A 24,202-nucleotide genomic window follows, 5' to 3' on the forward strand; every position below is an offset into this window, starting at 1 on the left:
CTCCCTCCGCCTGCCACCCTGAAGGGACATAATGGGAGCACCCTGGAGGAATAACAGAAACAGCCAGGCCTGAGAACTGCTGGTCCACCCAAGCAGAGGGATTGACTGGCCATGTGCTAACCTTACACACAGGTGATAGCCTAAGAGACTCTGCTCACCTTGGGGGAGAAAAGAGCTCTCTCTACTCCCACTTTGCCATTCGCTCCTGGCACTGTGCCCAGAGTACACCACTCCCGGCCACTCTAAGAGACCTGCAGACCTTGGTACCTCAGACTCTGCCCAGAGACTCAGTACCTCCGACCTGGCCTCAGTGCCTGTCCTCAGACCCTTCAGGAAACCTCAAGAAATGGATTGGAACAACATCCTCCACTTGAAGGTAGACACTTGGGAGTCTGGGGACCCATGACTGGCTCTCTGCCTCCAGGGACTGCTCAGGGTGATCAGCTAGCACTGCGGAGAGACACATGCATCAGGGTCTTATCCCGTGTTCGTGGCAGTATGACAGTATCGTTAAGGAAGGGCCTCCATGACTGATTTCTGGTTGGTTTATAAAGAGAAGGAAAAGAGAGTCACATGGATATAGAACCATGCTCTGTTCACAGTTCTGCCGTCTGCCATTCTGCCTTTGGACTTCCCAACCACCACAGTTGTAAGTGAAAATCAAGTACTAGTCTCTAGAGTTTACCCGTCTCAGATATTTTTGTTAATGAGGCAAAAATGGACTAAGACAATCATATATGATATCATTTCTGTTTGACATAACTAACAAAAACATTATACTGTTTTCAGGTCTTAGAAATATAGTTTCTAGTTAATAAGCTCATGATAAATAAGACAGGAAAGAGAAGATACACAGAAGAACATGCATATGCAAGGCAAGAAATTTTCTCTGGGGTCGGCAAGTGGCATAGTAGTTAAGGTGCTGAACTCCTACATGGCCAACAATCGTTCAAGTCCCAGACATAGTGCCGGTACTGGGCATGTGTGTGTGTGCATGTCCTAAGTCCCAGGAGGAGAGGGAACTGTGGCACAGTCATTCCCCTGGGGGGCATTTCCCCCTTTGCACCTCACTGTCTGTCTCTGTCTCTCTCTCCCCGGCAAGCTCACATCTTGCCCTATGGTAAAAGCCTTTAAAAAAAAAAGAAATGGAGAAAAGAAGTATTTTGCTGTTTTTTTAAACTATTGAAGGATAAGTATATTTTAAACCATACAAGTACAATATCAAATTTAGAATAATTATGTCCAAAAACCAACTGCTAACTTATTAAAAATGAACACAAGAAAAGTAAGAATTCAAGAACTTCACGACGGAGTGTCTGTTCTCTTACCCCGCATGTGGTACAGTCGGACGCTATGGGTGATGTGTTCAAAAAAGCAAGTCACTTCCGAATAAATCCTTCCACGCGTCACTCTGACAAAGGGCAGCGCCGTGTAAACATAAGGCTGGAGAAGAAATAACATTTTTAAGAAAAATATTTTGACTTCGAAACTTTTCCAGGAAATGTTTACTATCGTTTCCAAAATGGCAAACCTGTTCCATCTGATAGTTGCAATTTTTAATGAAAAGTCTGAGAATATGCACGTTATAAGAAATGAAGGTCTTGATGAAAATAGAAAATACAAATGCATGCAATTTGACTGCCCGAGATGACGTACATTTCCCCAGCTATAACAATTTCTAATTAAAAGCCTTCTAAATTGTCCACAAAGGTTTTGTTTTTGTTTTTTGGGTTTTTAAATTAGAAATAGCAACTATTCGGTGGCAGTGGCATCTTACCATGCAAACATTTATTATAACCACGGCTTCCTAAAGTGCAGACTGCGGGCAGGGGGCGAGGATGACCACCGGAGGTGAAGCAAACAGGAAGCAGAATTCAGAAACACAATTTAATCCCAGTTAGGTTTACTAAGCAACGGGGCCAAACATTCTGCCCCTTTCCTGGAAAGAACTAGCACAATACAAACCAAATTTACAAACTTGAAAAAAATTACTTGGAAACGGTTGGTTTCGTTTTCATTATTTACCATCTAAATTCAAGAAAATATGGGGGTAAGCACCTAACTTTGAGATGTGGGAGCAAATTTAAAGCACGTCTGAAGAATGACCTCTTAAATGTTAGGTTCCCTAGCTCAATGATGGCTTCCAGTGTGAACTATGTAAGCGGTCTACGATTTTTCAGAATCACATAATTTTCTTCCAATGTACCTTTCTGGCTAAAGAAAAATATGCTGAAGTTAATAAAATACTTAATAGCTTACATAAGTTCTTGTACCTAATTACTGCATAGCTAGAATGTAAGGGAGGAAGATGAGAAACTAAGACAGTGATTTCTGGGGGTCAGCAAGTGGCCAACCATGGTTCGAGTCCCTGCCCTGGCAGCTGGCGAATCATACCAGGTGCATGTGCATGAGTAGCCAAAATGCCAGGGAGAGGAGGAGAAGAGACTGTGGCATGGCCATCCTCCCTGGCGGGGGGGTGGGGAGGTGGTGATCTCCCACTTGCCCCCTCACTATATCTCTCTGTCTCTCCGGCCTGCACATGCCCTGTGGGAAAAACCTTAAAAAAAAGAGGGAAAGCAGATTTCGAGCTCCTGCTGTTTTCTGACAACCTTGGCTGTCTCTCCTCTGATGTTCTCTTATTTTCTCTTTGCAAACATAGGACAATTCTTTCTCTTTGTATCTGACATTTGAGTTATTTAAAGATAACATAGTTTTAAGTAAATTAGTTCCCATTGTCAATAAATTACATTTTATAACACAGCTACTTTAAGAACTGTCAATCAAAACAAAATATCTGTCCAGTGACAGAGCTGGTGAGAATACACAGGAACGCTTATCTTCAGAATCCACAGCCATCCTGGAATGCCTACCATGATCTGCATTTGTCTTTAATTTCTCATGATTTGAAAAACACAAACCAAATCCAAATACACTAGAGTGTTAGTGTGGCCTACACGGCCCCTTAAAATCTATTACAATATTTGATTTCAGTTAGCAGGCTTCTCTGAATTATAGTACAAAGGTAACTTTTTCATGAGACATGTCCCTAGGTAATAAAACAAAACCTAAGGAAAGTCTTTAAATGATTTGGAGGTGGGGAAATGCTATGAAGGTACACAAGCAGGGAAACAGCTGCAAATAAATACAGGATTGACTACACAAAATTTAAAACTATGGAAAGATAAAACGATCAACAAATTAAGTAACATAATTGAGGAAAACTCTGCAACTTAATAGCGTACTTAGAGATCAACAACACAAGTTAATAAAAATATGAACAAAGAATATGAATAGAAAACTCAAGAAAGGAATATGAAAGATAAATGAATGCATTGATATAAAAAAAATTAACCTCATGGGCAAAGGCAAGAATCTTAACAAGGAGTATTTTTCCACTGCTCTATTATTATAGGAAATACTTATAGCTAATTCACAAGTGGCTAGAATGATGTATTAAAGAGTTACTCTTAAAACTGCTGGTGGCGGGGCAAACAGGTGGTGTGCTGGCTAAGGTGTTAAACTCCCTCCTGGCCGACCATGGTTTGAGTGAGTCCCAGACCGGGCAGCTTGCTTTCTTGCTTTCTCTCTCTTTCTCACCCTTTCTGTCTCTTTGATGAGTATATGTGCCCTATAGAAAACTAAAAAAATAATAGTAATAAATTAAATAATCGTCTAAAAAAAACACTGGTAGGGAGGGCCAACAGGTGGCATGGTAGTTAAGGGTTAGGATCCCACATGGCTGACTATGGTACCAGTGAGTCCTGTATCAGACGACTTGCTTTCTTGCTTTCTCTCTCTCTCTCGTAACTGTGTGTGCCATATAGCAAGTTAATAATAATAATACTAATTATTATTATTATTCAAAAAACCAAAACAAACTGCTGGTGTGGAGGGCCAGCAGGTGGCATGGTGATGAAGGAGCTGGATCTCACATGGCTGAGTCTGCAGTTCGAGTCCTGGATCCGGCAGCATGATTTCTCATTTTCCCTCCCTCTGTGCCTCCATTGGTCTCTCTCTGACAAGCACACACATCCTACAGCAAAAATTCAAAAACAAAACCCACTCTGGTGGGGACCCAGCTGTAGCAGTCTGTGCTGTGAAGATGCCGTGCTCCTCCGGCTGGGACAATATGGGAGTCCAGGATTCAATTCCAGGTCAACCAAAATGCTGCAGTGGCAGGTGCCTATAACCCCAGGGAGGCTGGGGGCTGAGGTAGGAGGACCGAGAGCTAGAAGTTAGGTGGGGTGACATAGTGAGACCCTGTCTGAAAAGTGAGTTGGGTGTGGTGGCAAACTCCTGTCCCAGGTAGGAGGCTGAGGCAGAAGAATCATGACAGGGTAAGACACGATCTAAACACAACAGTGAATGTGGGAGTGAATGCTTATGTAGCAGTGCTAGAGGGAAGGTGAGCAGATCCTACTGGAGTACCTACCTACCTACCACCTATCTACCGGAGGAGCTTAAAAGGTTTTGCACAATAAAATACAATGACTCTTCCAGAAAGTTCCTGTGTAGAAATAATCAGCATTGCATAAAGAAGATGCTACAAAGAAAGCTACTGTGATGTTACAGTTGGGAAGAATTGGTAGAAAAAGTATGCAAGCAACAGCAGGAAACTGTGAGACACAACAGTGGATATTAAAATCGCATTCTCAAAAACATAACATCAGATTGTGAGCACTGCTACAAAGGAGAACGGAAATACACAAATGCAGTTAGACAGAGATTGAGAATGGGCAAAGAGGAATATCTATTTTTAAAAAAAGACAATAAAAATACATTAAAATGCTGGCAGTGGATTTCATAAGGTTGTGGACTAGCAGGTAAATTCTGTTTCTCACAACTTTCTGTGTCTTAAAATGCTCCAGAGTTTGAGTATACTAAACTTTATACTCTAAGTGGAAAAAAATTTCTTTTTTAAAGGACTGAAAGTTAGGGAGAAGAATGGGCCAGTGGACGATGGATGGCTAGATATTCTGTGTCTGTAACACGTGCTGCCTGCGAAGGCACAAAGCGGCACCTCCACCTGAAGTCAACCGAGAGTCTTTCATGAAGACCCAGCTCAGCGCGGCCTTCTAAATGAATGCTAATTCTCGACAACTGTTTGACGTTCAACTACAAACTGCTACATATCAACAGGTGATACGACACTGGAGCCAACAGTACATCTACTTCTAATCGATGAACAGATGATCAAATTAAATACTTCTAAAATTAAAAAGAAAATGTTATAGGATGCATGTGTTCGCTAGAGAACGACAGAGACAGAGAGAGAGATGGGGAGGGAAAGTGAGAAATAGCCCCCCGGAGGGATGGCCACAATCCCTTCTCCTCTCGGGATTTGGGCACGCATGCACAAGGGACTGGAGAGCTTTTCAAGCTGCCAGGAGAGGCCGTTCGTTCCTCGCTGTTCTTTCAGCAGGCACTCCGCTTGCTGTGCATTGGCACCTTACCTTAGAACTCCCATCAGGCAAGAACAAGTAGGCACCACTTTTGTCTCTCTTATTTGTGGTTCCATACCACGAGAATTGCAAGTTTACTTCATGGTGTTTGCCATCTTCTTTAGTTATTATTTTCTAAAAATTTAGAAAAGAGAAATTAAAGCAACTCGTGACTAAGATGTTAATCATATTGCACCTGGTTTCATGTATGTGCCCATTAGAAAATCACCTCAGGGTAGATTTAGGAGTACCAGCTTAAGTCTCAGCTACCACGATTCCTGGTTGAACACTCAAAACTTTCTACTTAGTCTCGGGACTTAAAAACTACACAATGAAATAGAAGTCTGAATATACAGCATTAAGGAACAAAGAGATGCCCAAAATCAGGAGTTCTAGACCAATGTTCTCAAACTTCCCAAAGAAGGAATAAGTTTATCTTTTACTTCTAAGAGGCAAGAATGAATATTTGTGTAAAGTATGAAAAAAGTAAATAGAAATTGAATTTAAAGTGATTATCAAACACTCAAATGTTTCAATATTAGATTCAATTAACATTCCGTCTGTCAAACTGCTCCCCGAGTTTCCATGAGCATTTCCAGACACTCCTGATTTTGTAACTCTGAGCCCTGTCTCCTGGGAGCAGCCAGTGGCCACCGAAGGCACGCAGAGTTGTCGCCCTCTTTCCTTCCAGAGTACCTTGGGAAGACGCTGTACGTCTTCATAGCCAGCACCTGCTCGTGTCGGTAAGTGATACGCTTCCACGGCTCTTGGAACTATTCAGAACCTACCTTCATAAGCCCAGCTTGGCCAAACTGAAGGGTCATATAGGGATTCTCCAGAGTGATGTCTCCTGGAGCACCTCTCATGTTCTTTATGCTGAAAATTCCTTTGATTTCCGTTTCACTATTATACAGGAAATAATTGGCTAAATGTGACTTGGAACTTGCCGATTCCAAAATCTTATACACTTCCAGTCCCAACGGTGGTAAGTGTGCTAGAAAAGAGATCTTTAAAAGGAAGTTCATTAGAGACAAAGGTCAACTTCTGAAAGGCAAGTCAGTTTTACTTTTAGCAAAAACAATAATCATAACGAGAATATAATAATATACTATAAATGTTTGATAACGTATGGGTGGAGTATCCAGATCTCGGTTTATCCAGGGAAACTAAGAACCTCAGGCCTGCAGGCCTACCAAAGGCAGCAACGCCCCACCCGGGTGGGAAACACCACCACCGTCCTCGGCTGCTCCAGATGCTCTTCCTACTGGATGCTGAGAAGTGAGGACTCTCCACGAAGGTAAGGGCGGATTGTATCTAACAATGACTCCAACTACTAAGGGCATTTTATAATACTATAATATCTCAGGATGCTAAAGAGGTCAAAATAATCACATAAATATTAAACGTGTTAGTCTGATCAGCCCCAGCCATGAAATGCTTGATGTTTAGCAGACACTGAACAAGGCATGGGAGGGTGCACGGTCTCGGAGGTGAGCCTTGGCTTCTAAGCAAGGGCTGCTGTCCTTTTGTGGGACTCAGAGTGGTATCCCACTTTCCCTTTCTAGCGAAAGTACACGTAGGAGCAGTCAGCAACAGCTTCTGCAGCAGAAGCAATTCCAGTTCACATCCCTGTCTGTGGAAGTACAGTTAAAACTGCATCTCACACTCTCCAAGCTTTACCTTTCTACTGATATGAGGCTAAGCTTAATACTGCTTATTGTAAGAAACTTTCACACACAAAAAGATCTATTACTTGAACTTTGAACCCAGACTTTCCATAATTATATCTCAGAAAAGCAGCACTTTCATTTAGAAAGTCTCTCTTGTGTGATGTGTCTTCTTGCCTTTGCAATGAAAAATTGAAATGACCCATAATTATTAAGACAAGTGGTATTTACCGCAATTCCAATATGCATAATGGCATTAGGTTGACAGACAAAAAGATCCAAAATTATGTAAATAATCATTTCTTCATTACTTCAGAATAAAGTTAACAATGCTCACACACTACCGACATGCTGATAACCACACACAGTATGCACACTGACACGGATGTTCACAGGGTCTGTTCTCCTTCAGGGGCCCTGAACCGGCCAGCTAATCGCTCTAGTATTTATGACTTTCACTGCTTCACATTTGCCAGAGGACAGTTCACGAGGCCACGAGGGACTGTTATGTGGGGTTGTTGGGAAAGTCAGGGTGTATGTTTCTGTGCAAAAACGTGTCATGACTTTCCCAACAACCAACACATGGAAACGATACACTGGCCAAGCTCTTTTGACGACGCCTCCTCTTCCCGTGGCACGACGTACCTCATAGGCTGTCTGGGAAGCAGTGCTTGCCGCATCCCACACCGCGCTGATCTGGATTTCCACCGGTTTTCCAGAGGCAGAGAGCACTTGTACTGTGGGGGAGCTCACGTAGACGGAGACCACCGAGAGTCGGTCTTGTTCCAGAGGGTTAAAGACCACGAGGTACCTGCAAAGACAGCTGCTTCATTACTGGGATCTTCCACACTCTTCGTAAGACTTCAGCTACAGACAGAGCCAACACATGGTGAGGAATTCAAAGGAACATCCTGATGGTGCTTTTGAAGAACAGGCAATTTGCTCACAACCACCACCACAGAGCAAAAGGATAATGAAATAATGATGTGAAAGCACTTTTCAAAGAATAAAATGGTTTAGAAATGGAAAACACTAATAGACTTGCAAGATAACTTTTTCCATATCTCAGAAAATGACTAACATAAATACGGTTTTATCCACCTGTCTGAGAGAACTGGCGCTAGGCCACTAATAAATACCTTGATTCCCGTCTAATCTCACTAAATAAAAACATGATAAGTTGTCTTTTTGCAATTTAGTCACAATTAATTCTAATGAAAGCTGACATTCATTTTAGACCATGAAAACAGGGCAGAAATGCACGGCTACAGATGCAGAATCACACTGTATGCTGTATGTTCTTTCCAGGGGACGTCACTGCACAAGAGTCAATTCTAGAAAACAAGACGCTTGAAGCGAATCAACTTAAAATAGAGACGTATTTTATAATAAATACTGGTGAAAAAAAGTTCACTGGGACTTAAGTAGAAAAAAGGAAAATAAAAGTTTTTAAGCTAGGACCAGTCCTAGAGCAGTTTTTACATGCTGTGCAGAGGAAGCCAGACCCTGCATGGCTGACCAGAGTTCGAGCCCCAGCCACAGTAGACTGAAAGACAATGTGTGTGTGCAAGCCCAGGATCTGGACAAGATGGAGACCTGGAGGAGAAAGGGCTGTGGCGTGAATAAGCCCCATCTGGGAGTGCTCTCCTTCTCTTGTGTACCCACAGAATTTTCCCAGTATTTTATATTAGCATACTTAGACATCTTTCACTTAACATTTCACTTCTACAGAATAATTTTGCACATAACTGTATTTACAGAAAAATATTTAAGGACCTCATCAATTTTCCTAAAGTCCTCTATCAATTATCCAATATTCAAGGAATTCTCCGCTCAAGTACCTAACACCCTTGATTTTCTCGTGAGCGTAATTCTGCCAGATCTCTCACTGTTTGATGGCTCTGCCTATGGGGAGAAATGTTCTAGACCAATGCGCCAACCTCAGGAAACCTGCACCCCTGCAAAGATTTATCATGTTAGTTTACAATCAATTGGCATATTATCTTCAAAGAAATCAAAGATACTTCAAAGACGGTATTTCACTACTAACACAAGCACTGATTTACTAGTGAATATGTTCATGATCTGGAAAGTTTTGTTCCCACATACAATGCTGGGACCGCAGGAACACAGACCCGAGTATGCAGGCTAAAGACAGCCTTTCCCCAGACCTGGTAGCCACAGACTGCAGAAGCAAGCTAGCATCTGTCTATTGTAATGCACCAGAAAGCCGGTCAGTGTTCTTTCATCTTGAAGATGTGTCCTATTTATTCTTGTTTTAATTTGCATTACAAATCTTTCATTAAGAAATAACATGAGCACTGGTAGTGGCCAAAATTAAAGTGAAGGACAACAGGAAAGAGGAAAGGAAAAGGAAGAGGGCCTATCACAATGCCACATTTGAATTTTAAATTGTTCATCAGGAGAATCATTTATGAGTTAAATAATATTCTAAGATAACAAAGATGACATATGACAATAAGAATGTCTCTAATTCCACGTAATGGCTATGTCGCTGGACTCCCACATAGTCGACCGTGGTTCGTGTCCCGGACCTGGTGGCTTAAAACGCACGCCGGGCACGTGTGCGTGCGTGCCCAAGATCCCGAGAGGAGAATGGAGGAGAAGGGATTGCGGCGTGACCATCCCCCCTGGGGGGGGGTGATTTCTCGCTTTCTGTCTCTATGTCTCTCTCTGTCTGTCTGGCGAGCGCACGCGCCCTACAGTGAAAATCTCTCAAAAAAAAAAAAAAAAAAAAAGAATGTCTCTAATTCCCATCAGGCTCTTAGTCTATATAGAGATAAGAAGACCTAGCCTGCAACACCGATGTTCATTGAGACTTGCTATTTATACAAGAAAAAACAGATGTAGAAAACAGTCATGAAAATATTTACTGAGAGTTCTGAAACCTCCTCATGCTAGGTGAAAGCCTATTTTACTCAGAGAAACATTCTAAGAAGAGTGAGGGCCATGATCTCTGGAGGGGATGCTCCACATCTTACCTGACCACAACCCTTTTTCCTCCAGGGGATCTGTCCCTGTTTGTACCCTCCGACAACCCTCCTCCACGAGCTGACATTTCATCTGCCCACTCTCCCATCACACAGACACCTGGACAATCGCAACTGCCAGGACTCCCTGATACTGATGGGACTGCACCGTGTCCCCACAGTGCACTGGGAAGAACAGCTGGAGGCCACCCATGTTCTGCACCAAAGATGTTCAAACCAGAATCTCAGAAATAAGTAATTTACAACTGAAATCTATGTTCCCAGAGGCTTAAAGAGCTAGTGTGTGCAAATGAAAACAAAAACAAAAACAAAACAAAACAAAAAGACTAGAAAATTCTGGCCAATTGGAAGACTTAAGCCAATCTCCAGGTCCTGCAGAAGTCTGGGGACAGGCTGGCACCTGTTGCATGCTAACTCTAGAATGCCCCAGGCATGTCTTCTGGATGCTCCGTTACACTGGGCTGGTCACAAAGGCCACGGCAATTGAACAGAGTGTGTGCCCAAGCAATAAATTAGGTAATAAGCATCCAGAACATCAGTTTCCTTCCACAGAAAGAAAAATGACTCACACTTGAAGCAAATAATCATTTTAACCATACATTTAGTTTCGTACCATATTAAATCGCTATTTATAATAAGCTGGGAACTAGGTTCTGTTTTGTTTCATTTTAGTAGCTAATTAGTATTTGACCATAATGATGTTTCTACTGTACTGAATGATTATGCAATTATCATGCCAGGAATCTATTCAAAAACTAAATGCGTAGAGTATATAATGAGTATAATGCTGCACTAAGAAAATAATTTTTAACATAATTAGAGATTCACAGCGTGTTCTTCAAGTGCATCAGAGTACAAATTTATCTAACACATACACACTCCAACCCATGTAGATTTTAAACGGAGAAAAGTATGATCATATATAAATCTTATCTTCCTTGGAAATAAGTATGCCATCACAATTAATCAAACGTCTACAACACCATATCCCCAAACACGAGTCCTTCCTAAGCTCTCAGTTGTAAACACAACCACGAAGTTTCAGTATTACACTGAACATCATACACACTTACTGAAAATTAACAATACTTGATATGCACTAACAAAAAAGTCACATTAATAACCTGAAATGATTAACTTCCATTTTACATTGGAAGTGACTATAGAGGAAGTTCAGAATTTTTCTTATCCCTTCTCCAGTTTCCCCCACATTAGCATCAGGTTCCTATCTATAGTCTGCCACCCAGCCCCTGGTTCTCAGTGTGACACCAGACCCCCATAACTTGGGGTTATGAGCAACTACCTCAATTCTATCCCCCAGCAGGTGGCATAGAGGTTAAGATGCAAGACTTCTACATGGCTGACTGCGGTTTGAGTCCCTGACCCAGTGGTTTGAAAATTACAGTGTGTGTGTGTACAGGTATGTGTCTGAAATTCCCAAAGAATGGAGGAGAGGGGACTGCAGCATGGCCATCCTCCCTGGGTGGTGAGTTCTCACTTGCCCTCTCTCTGTCTTTCTCTGGCAAGCACATGTACCCCATGACAAAAACTTTAAAACAAAATAAAACAAAACCAAAACAAAACTCCACATACAGGAGAACTCCCACTTCCTAAAGAAAAAGCTCTCATATGTTACCTCCCAATAAAAATTAGAGGGCAGAAGATTATCTACTTTAGGGAACCAGCAGATGGCGTAAGTTACGTCACTGGACTCCCACAGTACTGACTACAGTTCAAGTCCCAGACCTGAGGACTTAAAAACCAGGCTGGGCACATGTACATGCATGCTTAAAATAATGAGAGGAGAATGGAGGAGAAGCGACTGCAGTGTGGCCATCCCGCAGGGAGTGATTTCTCACTTTCTGTCTCTCTCCAGTGAGTGCGTGTGCCCTATAGCAAAATCTCTCTTTAAAAAACAAAAACAAACAAAAAACAACAAGATGATCTACTTTGGCTGGGAAAACAAGGAACGGAGAAAAATGATGGGATGTCTACATGCTCATGCCTAGTTGCGAATCACTTTATGGAAGATCTGCAATTCTACCATTTACAGTAGAATGTCCTTGAAGAGTCTACCAAGGATGAAAATACCCAGAATGCCTTCCCCCCTTGACAGAAATAATTCACGTCACATAAGCAAGGACAACCGTGGCCATCCCTGCATCCATCTTTGAGGCAAGTCTGATCGGTGCCCACCAGACCTGAGCCAGGCCTACGCAGGCTTCCTGCTGGGACTGAGAGACGAGCAGAGGGGAAGGAATGTGCCCCTTGGCTTCTCAAACCACTTGGAGGAACTCAGAGCTGCCACTCACAGAACACTTCCTGTGTGCCTGGCCAGTCCTCAGGGCTGTGAGGACAACACAGTGGTGCAGACTTCCATCCTTCCCACTGGACACACAGAGAAACTAAGACTCGGCATGGCAGGCAAGTGGCCAAAACTCCCCCAGCTGAAGAAGTGTCCCAGCGGGGCTGAGAACTCAGTGTGGTCTCCAGAGCATCTTCTCAACGACCGCCCTTACAGGACAAGCATCTAAACTTCTGACAGCTGGGGTTTCCTGTGGAGACCCTCTTAGTTCCAAATGAGTACATGAACAACTTTTTCCTGAGCAAACCAAAGATCCCCCCAGAGCCTCTCTCAGGAAGCTCAGGATGAACAAAAAACTATTTACATTGCATGTACATCATATCTGTGAGAGAAAATTTATAAACTGGAACACTGGAACAGAAAGATACATCACAGGATGCACTAAGAAGTGCGCCTGTCACATGGCTTCACTGAAATAAGCAAAAACAATATTTGAGGAATTATTTTCTAAATACTATATATTGTTATAACAAAATTATCTGAAAAATAATCATAATTTCCTACACCTTCTCTAGTAGCAGGCCATAAAATAATGTTTGATAAACAGTTGAACGACGAATGCAGAAAAAAATCTCACTAGAAGGATTTGTCATTTCTACATAATACCTACTCATGTGGGACTTCATATTTTTACCACAGCAAGTTCATTTTCATTATTTCAGTTCCTCAAATACTAGTTTTCAATTCCTCAAAAAATGCAAGATGGGTAATAAACTTGTTTTCGTTTTCTTTCTTCTCTAATTACTTGAGGGCATGTGAGCTCTCAAGAAAAAGAACCCCTCAATGGGGCATGGCCATGCCCATTCCTTTCCTCCATTTTCTATCCCATCAGGATTTGGGGCAGGCATACTCCCCTGCCAAATGTGCTCCTCACACCACTTGGGTCTGGATTTGAACTGCTGCTGTCCACATGGGAATCAGATCCCTGGTCCACAGCATCTAACCACAGTGCTGCCAAGCTGGCCCAGCTCCTCTCAGTACTGATGTGGGAAAGGGCAGATCTGAGATCACAGAAGTTGTTAAGAACCATGCAGAGACCACAGCTCATTCTGTCTGACGCATCATCAGTAACAGCATATCAAAAAATTCATTTCAGGGACCAGCGGATGGCATAATGGTTATGTCACTGGGCTCCCACGTAGTTGACCCTGGTTGGAGTCCCAGACCCAGCAGCTTAAAACTCGTGCTGGGCGTGTGTGCGTGCATGCATGCTCAAGATCCTGAGAGGAAAAGGGAGAAAAAGGGATTATGGCATAGCTATCCCCACTGGAGGGTGATTTCTCACTTTCTCTCTCTCTCTCTCTCTCTCTCTTTGTCTCTGTCTCTCTGGTGAGCACATGTGTCCTACAGCAAAAATCTCTTGTTAAAAAAAAAAAGTTAATTTCAAACAAGAATATATTTGGGCTGGCCCCATGACCTGGATGTTTAAGGAACTGGATCCCACATGGCCAACCATGCATTCTGGATCCTGGACCCACTGTCTTGAAGAATACGCTGGACGTTTATGTGTACATGCTCCAAATTTAGACAGGACGGAGAAACGGAGGAGGAGGGATCTGACATCACACCATTGGGGGTGGTTCCTCCTCACTCCTGGTCTCAGCCAAGTACACATGCCCTCTGGAGAAAAATGACAGCAACAACAAACCAAAACCCACAAGAATATATTCATCTTTTCTAAGTAAACTTATTAGTGGAACATAATCTAAAAAATAAGAGTAAGCTTTATACAGTATCCTGAATATAAAAAAAAATGAATTTATATATTAACAAGTAAGACTTGTTCTAGATTTGAAGTCTTTTTGATATACTCAACTTCATTTTTTTTAGGTTTAAAATATAATGCTTATTATATTAGTTATCAGAAAAAAATCAAGATATTAAATCAGAGTGATTTTTGTTCATTTTTGTTTTTGTTTTTAACATGTATTAGATCTTTAAAAATCCCAGTTCTACAATTTCTAGGTTCTGGAGTAAGACATCTTCAAGTTCAAATACAGCATGTCATCTAGAGTTTGAAAGGCTTTAGATAAGACTTAACACCCACACTTGTCAAATCAGGACAGAAGATTACTATTAAAGTTAAATAACAAAATGTTTAGAAAACCATCCAGCTCAGACAGACACCAAGTAGAATCTCAATAACAAAGTATCCCTCTCCTTTCCCTTATAAGACCTTCATGGCATCCTGACCAAGGACGTGGTATCTCACACCCGACAGTCGAGTGGAAGACTAAATGAACCCAGGTTACTAAGCTGCTTCACTTTTTTATTATATAACACATCTAAACCTAAGTAAAATAAATGACCAAAAATCACGTGTGATAACACAAACACCTTGAAATAAGAATTCTAATAACATGATTGGTGGTAGGAGAAGGAATGCACAGCCTCGGGACATGCGCACATACTAAGTAACCGTAAGGTTTAAGGCTAAATTAAAGAGCAGGAAGAAACAGCGAGGAGAACACTGCCTGGGAGGGTGGCTATGAGCAGACGAGCGTGAACACAGCCCATCATGGACAACGCCCGACATGAGGTCTACAGGAACACACGTGGGACAGGGCACCTGCTGGGGCTGGGGCAGCTGCAGGATACGACTGGCTTCTCACCAGCACACATGCCAAATGCTGGGACCACACAGAAGGAGAGGCTTAAACCCTAACAAAAAGCTTCTGAAAATAACAACAGAGTCATCTCATGATGTCACAGAGCGTTGGGCGTATAGACGTCACACACCATCCGTGGAGATCCCAGAAAACCAGATAAACTTACCGAAGAAATTAATAGATTAAAAAAAATAAATAAAAGAAATCCTAAAAAGATAAATATCAGTCCTTCATTTAATAAACATTAATCGATCACACACAAAAACAACTGCAGATATGTTTAACAATATAATAGACTTAGTAGAAGAGAAGCCAATAAAAAACATCCAAATTGAAACAAAAGGCGTAATAAAAATGAGCATGCCTACCCCATGGCCTGGTGGTTAAGGTGGCTGGATCCCACCTGGCCAACCCCACGCTTTGAATTCTGGACCTGGTAGCTCGAGATATCTCCAGGCATGTGTGTGTCCATCCCCACATCTCCACAGGATGGAAACATGGAGGAGGAGGGACTGTGGTGTGACCATTCCCTTATGGGGGAGTGCTGTTTCCCTCCCCTCTCTCTGTAGATTACATGTGCCCTTCAGCAAATTGAAAATGAAAATAAAAAAGAGTGGACACTACAGAAAATAATGTGAAGGATGTGAACAACTCAGCAAAAAGGGCTGATACGGGAATTAAGATGTGTGCTGACAAAGAGAAGAGAAATGGCACGACAGAAATATGGAAACAGCTGAGAACTGAAACTAACAAAAAAAATCAGCTCACAGATACAAAAGTCTCTGTGAGCCCCAAACAGGAGGAAAGTACACCCTGATGTGTTATGTTAAGTCCCTTCATCCTCCCAAATGAAAGGGAAAATCTTAGAAGCAGTCAGTAAAGATAAGACAATACTATCAGAGGGGCCAGCAGGTGGCACAGAGTTTAAGGCAGTGGGATCCCACATAGGTGATGCTCTGGTTCAAGTTCTGGACCTGGTTGCTTGAAAACCACGCTGGGGAATGTGTGTGTGTGTGTGTACCCAAAATCCCAAGAGGAGAGTGGAGGAGAAAGGATTGTGGGGTAGCTATTCCCCTAGGGGATGACTTCTCACTTTCCCAATCTCTCTGTCTCCATCTCTCTCTGGCAAGCACACACGCTCCATGGCAAAAATCTAAAATAAATAAATAAATACATAAATAAATAAATAAATAATTGATAGTTTCTGAAAACTTCAAGTTGATTAATAGATATAGCCTAATCTAACAAGAAAAAAAAATGAAAGACTGAACATCCTTCCCTACAGCGATAAAAATTAGGCTTTTACTTGAATATAGTAGGTTAATACTAGCTAATCTTTCTAATACTTGAAGCTTATGTCACCATTTTCTCCTGTATTTAGGAGAAATAACTTGCTTAAAATTCATGGACCAAATTATGATGAGTCAGCCCATGGAGAGTCATTTGTCCGAGGACGAGATTCAGAAGGAAGGTAACACCGTCCAGCGTGTGCGGTCAAAGGCCACTCGGGCTGCCTGTCACGGAAGAGACAGCTGGGACTGCGGTCGCTCACTGCCATTCCTGCCAACACCTCATCTCCTCCAAGAGCTCCCTACAACATTACCAATTCCAGTTGTTCGGTTTAGATGAAAAACACGACACAAAGCACTGGGTTGTTGGCAAAGCCGTGATGTATTTTTCATGTTTTTCTATGCCAAAACGCATCATGACTTTGCCAATGACCCAGTAAATGTGCTAGAGAGATAGTTCAAGAGTCTTCTAAAAGTTCATGAAACTATATATTATGAAAGTACTATCTATGGATTTCAAAAGTTTTTTGCACCAAATAAACTCATACCATAATTCTGTTTTTCCATAGATGCTTTGAAATCCTCATACATTAGAACGTATTTTTGGGTAGAGAATTATATTTGTTTATAATAAATGGAAATAAATATGGTTCTTATTAATAAATGAAGCAGTAAGTCAAATGCAAACGTGTATTAAAGGGCTGTTTTTGCTGTTACAAACTTGGAGTCGATCTGACTTACCTGGCGGAGGGCTTGCAGATGCACAGCGATTGTGAACAGTGATCTCAGAGGCAGGCACTTCAGGAGCCCACACAGGGGCTTTACTTGAATGAACCCCGTGGAGCTTTACAATCCCGTCATACAATCATAAACCCACGCCCATTTTACAGATGCAAACAGTGGTTCTATACCCTGTCGGTCATTATGCAGCCATTTAAGTGTGAGAGTCGGGCCTCAAACTCAATCACCGAAGCTGCCAGGCAGCTTGGAGGTTGGGCAGGTGGCCCTGCTGTCCTCTGCAGGAGGTAATGCACTCAAGGTGCAGTGTGAAAGTGCTGGGCATGGCTCAGCACCCAGGCCCTCCCCACACCGTACGTACACAGCAGATGGTCTATAGGCCCCCAGCAAAGAGCCTTCGCTTTAAAGCCTCCCCATCTGCAGTGGCAGGACTGAGGGACAGGGGCCTTCTTGGAAGGGATGAAGTTTCTTTCTCTAGTAAGTTCTCACTTCTTGTAAGAGGAGGTGTGAAGGGGTTTTGAGACATAATAGGTCTTTGTTTTGCAGTGTTACTGGTGTTTTGGAAAACAGTTTCCTTATCTTATATTTAAGTCAACAGAACAATGGAATTGGTTATCTTCCAGAATTGCGTTTTCTACCCCAACCCTTCCTTTCCTGGTTATAAAACATCCAAACGAATGCTTTATAAATGACTTATGCTTCGATAAGAAAACCAAATGTCAACTGGATGTGACCTTGGGGATCATCCATTCCAATCTTCTGTCCCCGACACATATAGGAAGTGAAACAGAAGTTTAAAGAATATGAAGCTGGTTCGTGACAGCACTGAGACTAGACTCAGTCCCACGACTCTGTGCAGGGCTCCTTCCACAACTAGTACTCCTTCCGGGCATCTGACAGTGAGGCCTGCCCGGGCCCAGTGGTACGGAAACAACACGACCATCAATGTCAGCCAAACCTGTAGCTACAAATGCAACTCAATGCTACAATCAAGTGTTAACCCTCAAAAGTATTGTGACAAATTTCAGGGCTTCTCCACGAAGCAAAAAGTATTTCTGAAATCATAAATGCAACCAAAGTAGAATAAACATGTAACCTCCCAACCTTTATAAACCAAAAAGGACTGAAAATTCTTCTAAGTACTTTCAGTGCACGAGAGGAAACAGTCAATAAAAAGAAAAAAATATTTCTTCCTAAATATTCAAAAACTTTAGATCAGCAATAAAAAGAAACAGACACAAGAATTGTACAGAATTTGGCTGACCCCAAGAGCCTTGTCACCAATTAAGTTGTTTCTGCGCTGAGAGAGTTTTGCCTAAAACAAAAATACCATCTGTTTTACCTAAAACATTAAGATGTTCTATTTTCTTGTCAATTCAGAAATCACATCTGTAGCCATTTTCTGAAAAGACAGCGAGAGACATTATATTTATGGGTGACTGCATAAGGAATGATGTTCAATCAAAATGTAATTTTCATCGACTAGAAGAAAATTTCATTTCTCCGATGAATAGAGTGCTGTAACTTGGAAGAACACACAGTACCATAAACAGGCTGATTTTCACAAATAAAAAAGACCTTAAAAGGTAACAGTAAAATGAAGCAGTGTTGTTAAAGACAAATGGCAAGTGCATTTGTATTTCACTTGTGTATTGTTGACAAACAGTATCTACCTTGTGTAAGGTTTCCAGGTGAACAGAGGAGAGAAACACAGCTTTTTATCAGTGGTACATTTCTCCACGTCAGTGAGCCATCATGTAAGTGGTTAAAAAAAAAGAAACCAAGAAAACACAACCACTTTCTATTTTCAGAACACTTACGTAAACAATATTGGTCCTATGAAAGACTACCTCCTCTGTAATCGGACAAACGGACTGAAGAAGATACAACACACACGAGAAGACACCACTCACAGCGAAGGCAAACACAATGTCACAAGGGATAAGGAACACGTTTGGAAGAAAAACACACCAGCTACCAAACGAACCACGATACTCTGAGTGTATATGAAGAACCTCCAGCAGGCCTGAAACCCGGGTATGTTTTAGTTTGAAAAGTAGCCCAATTTCACCAACAAATGTCTTGCCTAAAATAAATAAATAAATAAAATACTACTGCTCTCCAAATACGGATGAAATAAATAAGTCCAAAGGCTCTATTTAAAATGTTTCCTTTACCACAAAGTTGTGAAGTGTTCTGAAGTCCAAGATGGGCTTGAAGCCCTCCCTGACTTTTTCAGGATCAGGATACCTTCACTAACATCCTTTTCCTGGTTCCTCTTGTAGTGCTCGCTTTATTAATCTGCATTTAGAAGGAAAAGAAAATCTGGTTCAGAAGAATGGAAGACTTTGAAATATGCCACATCACTTCAGTCTATTCTCTGAACGGCTGAGTCACTGAGCTGTGTGTCAGCAATTTCAGAAGACAGGGTGTGGACACTGGGAGGAGAGTAGAAACTGGACAGAGAACGAAGTTTGCAAGAGACTGGGAGAAATAAACAACAGGAATGTCTCTCACATAATCATCAGTTACTCCTGCCCCAATACAAACTAATTCATAGGAGAGGCACGCTATTCCAGATGCCGAATCTACTTCCTTTCACTCCGCGGGGCGATGGCCATGCCATAATCCTTTCTCCTCTCAGGATTTTGGGCATACGCACACACACATCTGGTATAATTTTCAAGCCACCAGGTCCCGCGGTTTGAACTGCAGTCAGCCCTGTGGGAGTCCGGCATCTTCACGACCATGCCACTTACTGGCCCCTATCTAACTTCCTTTAACACTGTCATAGTGCATTGCATAACTTCAATTTATAGGTGAAAAAACCTTGGTGCCACAGCAAACACAGAACTGAATCATTCAAAATGTATACTTGGCAGACACTGCTGCCAGCTAGTCTTCACACCACCTCCTCTTCTCAAAGGCCTGCTGAGGTTCTGTGAAGGTATGTATTGCCAAATACCTTATCTCGAAATTCCCATACTGCTTCCTATACTGTAAGTGGTCGTCCTCATGCTAATTCTGCGTCTTACTGTAAGGGAAATGCTGACGTCTCGTCCCAATCCCACATGCAGCCTCCTGCCCCATTTCTGTGCTTCCCCAGTCACCGCGCTCCACGGGGCAGATGCAGTAAGCAAAAGCACATTGCTTTAATTCCTCAGACGAGCCACACAACTAAAACACGCTGTGTAAACTTGGTGCCGTGTATAACAACCTGTTAACAGTCAACTACAACCACACGGCTAGTTAAGAACATTTTATTTAAAATAAGAACCATACAAGGCGGTTAGACATAGACGAACCAGCCGACTGAGCAGGTGTTCTCTGGACACTATTGAGCCACTGCTTTTCACAAAATTCAACTTAAAAAAAAATGATTTTAAAAGGTAACATGTTTAGTCATTTCCATGGATAAATTCTCAAATAATTTTATACCTAGAAACAAAATCATAGCTAACTAATTATAGGCTTTATAATTAGGGCTCTAGGACACAGAAAGTTCATATAAAATTGATAAAAAAGAATGATTCAACAGATTATGCCTTGAAGGCACCATGAACACAAATCTCATACTACACATTATTTAAAAATCATCTTTTGAGATTGAAAATAACCTACTGACAAACACTTTCTATAAACTTTCAAAGAAAACACAAAGCAAAAGGGCATATCTTAACTACTATACAACTGTATTGTTTAAGGCAAACTATTGTAAATTTTCAACCACCCAAAGCAAGAATTATAACAAGCATTATTCCAGGAGGTGCAAGAATGGAATCAAACATAATAATAAAAGAATTCTGCTAATGAGAAAGCTTGGTGCTTCTAGCTGGGAAGCTAGATGTCTCACTACTGTTGAGGAAACCCCAGATCCTTGCAAAGAAAAAAATGAGCCCACTCCATTTGCTAAGAAAATGGGGGACAAAGTGGTAAAGAGCACAGCACGAGAGCCAAGACGTCCTGAGCGACACATTTTCCAACACGCTTCTGAAAGGATGGGAGTCAGGACCATCCCCAGGAACTTCTCTACCTGGCCTGCAGGAACGTGGGGCCCAGATAATGTTCGTATTCAGGGAGTTAACGGTACACTGACAGGAAATGGAGACAATGACTGGGAAGTGTCGGTCTCACCAGAAGCTGCCATCTCTTCAGTCTTCCCAGTGCAAGCAGCCCAGGAGCTCCCGCAGGCTCCTGTGTCTGTACCTCTGCCAGGTGAGAACACGACCTGAACTTCAGACCTGTGGCACCATTAGCAAACCACCCTCGTGTTATAAACGTTCTACTGGAACTAGGTGAGCGTATCTACCTTCCGTTTGGTAATAAAATTTACAATAACGTTTTGGATTTCAGGATGTCAAATGATTTCTAATGCTTTTGTAATTCCTCATTTTAAAATTCTGATTCATCAGTCAGCTACGATGACTGATGAATTTATCAGAAATTTTTAAAAACTTTATTTTTATTAAGAGGCTTTTTGCTTAGGGCATGTGTTCTCAACAGAGAGAGACAGACAGACAGACAGTGAGAGGGAAAATGAGAAATCACCCCCCGGGGAGGATGGCCACACTGCAAACCATTCTCTTCCATTTTCCTCCTGGGGTCTTGGGCATGCACACAGACAAGACCGGTAGATTTTCAAACCACAGCATCCAGGACTCAAACTACAACCATGTGGGAGTCCAGTGACTTAACCTCTACCCCATCTGCTGACCCCTAAAAATTTATTTTTAAAAAGAAGGAAAGGGTACCTATAGTATGCTTGGTAAGTAAGTACTTTTGTATTTGAAAATACCTTTTTGTCATCCTCACGTATGAAAGAAAGCTTCAAATATGAAGGCATTTAGAAATTTCCTGGACTGCTCGTCACAGAGAAGTGTCAGTCGGCCAGTCTGGCTTCTGCTCCACCTCAGGCAGCAGGCGTCTCTGCCGGACACTGGACACTGCACAGGGCGTCATTTTTTTTTTTTTTTTGCTATAATTAAACTAAGTTACCCAGATGTACTAGGGGGCTGACTCTCTCTTCATTTCTATTACCCAAAACTCAGCCCTTTTCATCTCTAAAGGGAGTTTCTTGGCTCAGAAAACTTTTCATCATTTACGTTTGATCACTGTCTCTGCTGTATTTTTCCCCTAAAGAAAATCTGGAAGTCTTTGTTGGAATCCTGTCCACACCTATCATCTTCTTGCTTGTTGTTTCCATCCATCTCCCTTTTCTGCGGTTTTACAAAGTATGTCGTGGGCTTTTTCCTTGTCACTGACACACGCTCACAGCATCAGCCTCCTCCTTCAGTGGCAGGAGTGAAAACACCCTGTCACTGCGCCAAGCTAGATCTTTCCTTCTCTCACTCCTCCCCTTTTCCAGTGTCATCTTTTATTTCAGCCTTGGACTTTCTGTGCTGTACTTCCTAGAAGTTAACACTCATCTTCTCCGGAATTCTTAGTAGCTTATTTTATTTATTTATTTTTTTAATTTTCCTCTGGTCTCTGTAATAAGTCTTTTTAAGAGGCAAGTTATTCTTTCGAGTCTTCACACTACCCCCATTTTCTTTTGTCATCCTGAAGAGTGTTCCTCAGGTCTTCTTATCATAACTTTCCCCTCACTTATCTTCATAGATAGTGTATGTTTTAAAGCTGCCATAGGCCTTTTTTATTTGGGTACTGCCTCAAGTTCCCCTCAATATTTTTATTTTTTTTTGAGAGGTTTTTGCCATAGGGCGCGTGTGCTTGCCAGACAGACAAGAGAGAGACAGAGACAGAAAGCGAGAAATCACCCCTCAGCGGGGATGGCCACACCGCAGTACCTTCTCCTCCATTCTCGTCTCAGGATCTTGGGCACTCGCACACACGCACCCAGTGTGATTTTTAAGCCACCAGGTCAGGAACGTGAACTGCAGTCGACTATATGTGATCCAGCAACATAGCCATTACGCTAACTGCTGGTCCCTCCACTTTTTTTAAAGACAGGCCTCACTACATCACAATCCTCCTGCCTCAGCCTCCCAAATAGCTGGGACTACAGATGCACTTGACTTTTAGGGTGGGCTGGGAATCGAACCTGGGCCTTCCCAGTAGCCCTGGCCTCCTGTGCAGCAGTGTGAATCAGACCAGGCTCCTGTGCCGAGGCCAAGCAGAAATCCCTTTCTGTTCCTGTGACAAGTATCTGCTGAGTACCTACAGTGAGCCATGGAGTTGCCAGAGGATTCAGAGAAGCGAGGTCCCTGCTGTCCTGGAGCTGATGTCAGCAAGGGAGATGGGTGAACCCAAAATGGAGTGACGGGCGTTCTAACGACACCATAAAGGATGTGGGGAGGACGCTGTGATGGAGGCGACAGTGACTGGCCAGCTCGCATGCACAGATCACCCTGCCTGCAAGTCCCCAAAGGCCAACACCCAAGGTGGCCGTGCCTGATTGCTGTTCGGTCTTCTCCACCTGCTCTGATGCCCTGGACAGACAGAATCTTCTTCCTCATTATTCCTATTTCAAACAATATTATGGTATCTCCTTGTCAACGCCAACAGCAATGTCCCTGACCAGATGCTTTGCCTGGATCAATGTTCCGCCGTCAGTTCCCTGCTTGGGGCTGCCTACTCTATTTACTGATTCCAAATTGGCTGCCAGATACAGGCATGGTAGAAGCCCTCTTCATGGGATCAAGGCTGGCAAGCGATCAGTTAGCTGAAGGAGTGAAAGTTGATCTCAAAGTAAAAGCTAAGACAGGACATAACATAGATATGTATTATTCTGAACATTTTATTTCAGCAGAAAATGCACAAATGTGTATCAAATCCTAATCCATCGGTAGGACAGCAAACCTCTGCCTTGACTGGACCACTAACCAGAGCTCTGTGTTCTCCTCTGCATAACCAAACACACGATGTTTCTGGTTCAAATGTAAGTTTATCTAGGGTAAAGTACGAGCTTAAACTCAAAGGTGTTAAGCAATCAGAGTATAAACCAGCTCCATATTTTAAAGATTTTTCCCCAAATCTTTTGCAGTCACCGCGCCAATATTTCTCAGTGACTCACCTTTGTTGAAAATTTTCAAAGCACTCAACCTCATGAAGATGGCTCCTTTTAT

The 24,202-nt window shown here is 42.3% G+C and overlaps 1 protein-coding gene across 1 annotated transcript in view; it reads right to left on the reverse strand.

Moving 5' to 3' along the window:
* MAN2A1 (mannosidase alpha class 2A member 1) overlaps positions 1-24,202 on the reverse strand; it is a 192,439-nt gene that overhangs the window by 54,061 nt on the left and 114,176 nt on the right. The window contains exons 13-16 of the mRNA XM_006161112.3: positions 7,754-7,919; positions 6,230-6,448; positions 5,454-5,576; positions 1,329-1,443 (exon numbers count right to left, since the gene is read on the reverse strand). Of these exons, the coding sequence (XP_006161174.1) occupies positions 1,329-1,443; positions 5,454-5,576; positions 6,230-6,448; positions 7,754-7,919 (623 nt within the window). The remainder of the gene's footprint in view (positions 1-1,328; positions 1,444-5,453; positions 5,577-6,229; positions 6,449-7,753; positions 7,920-24,202) is intronic.

The sequence above is a fragment of the Tupaia chinensis genome, unplaced genomic scaffold, assembly GCF_000334495.1.
Source record: "Tupaia chinensis unplaced genomic scaffold, TupChi_1.0 Scaffold138235_1, whole genome shotgun sequence".
Taxonomy (NCBI): domain Eukaryota; kingdom Metazoa; phylum Chordata; class Mammalia; order Scandentia; family Tupaiidae; genus Tupaia; species Tupaia belangeri.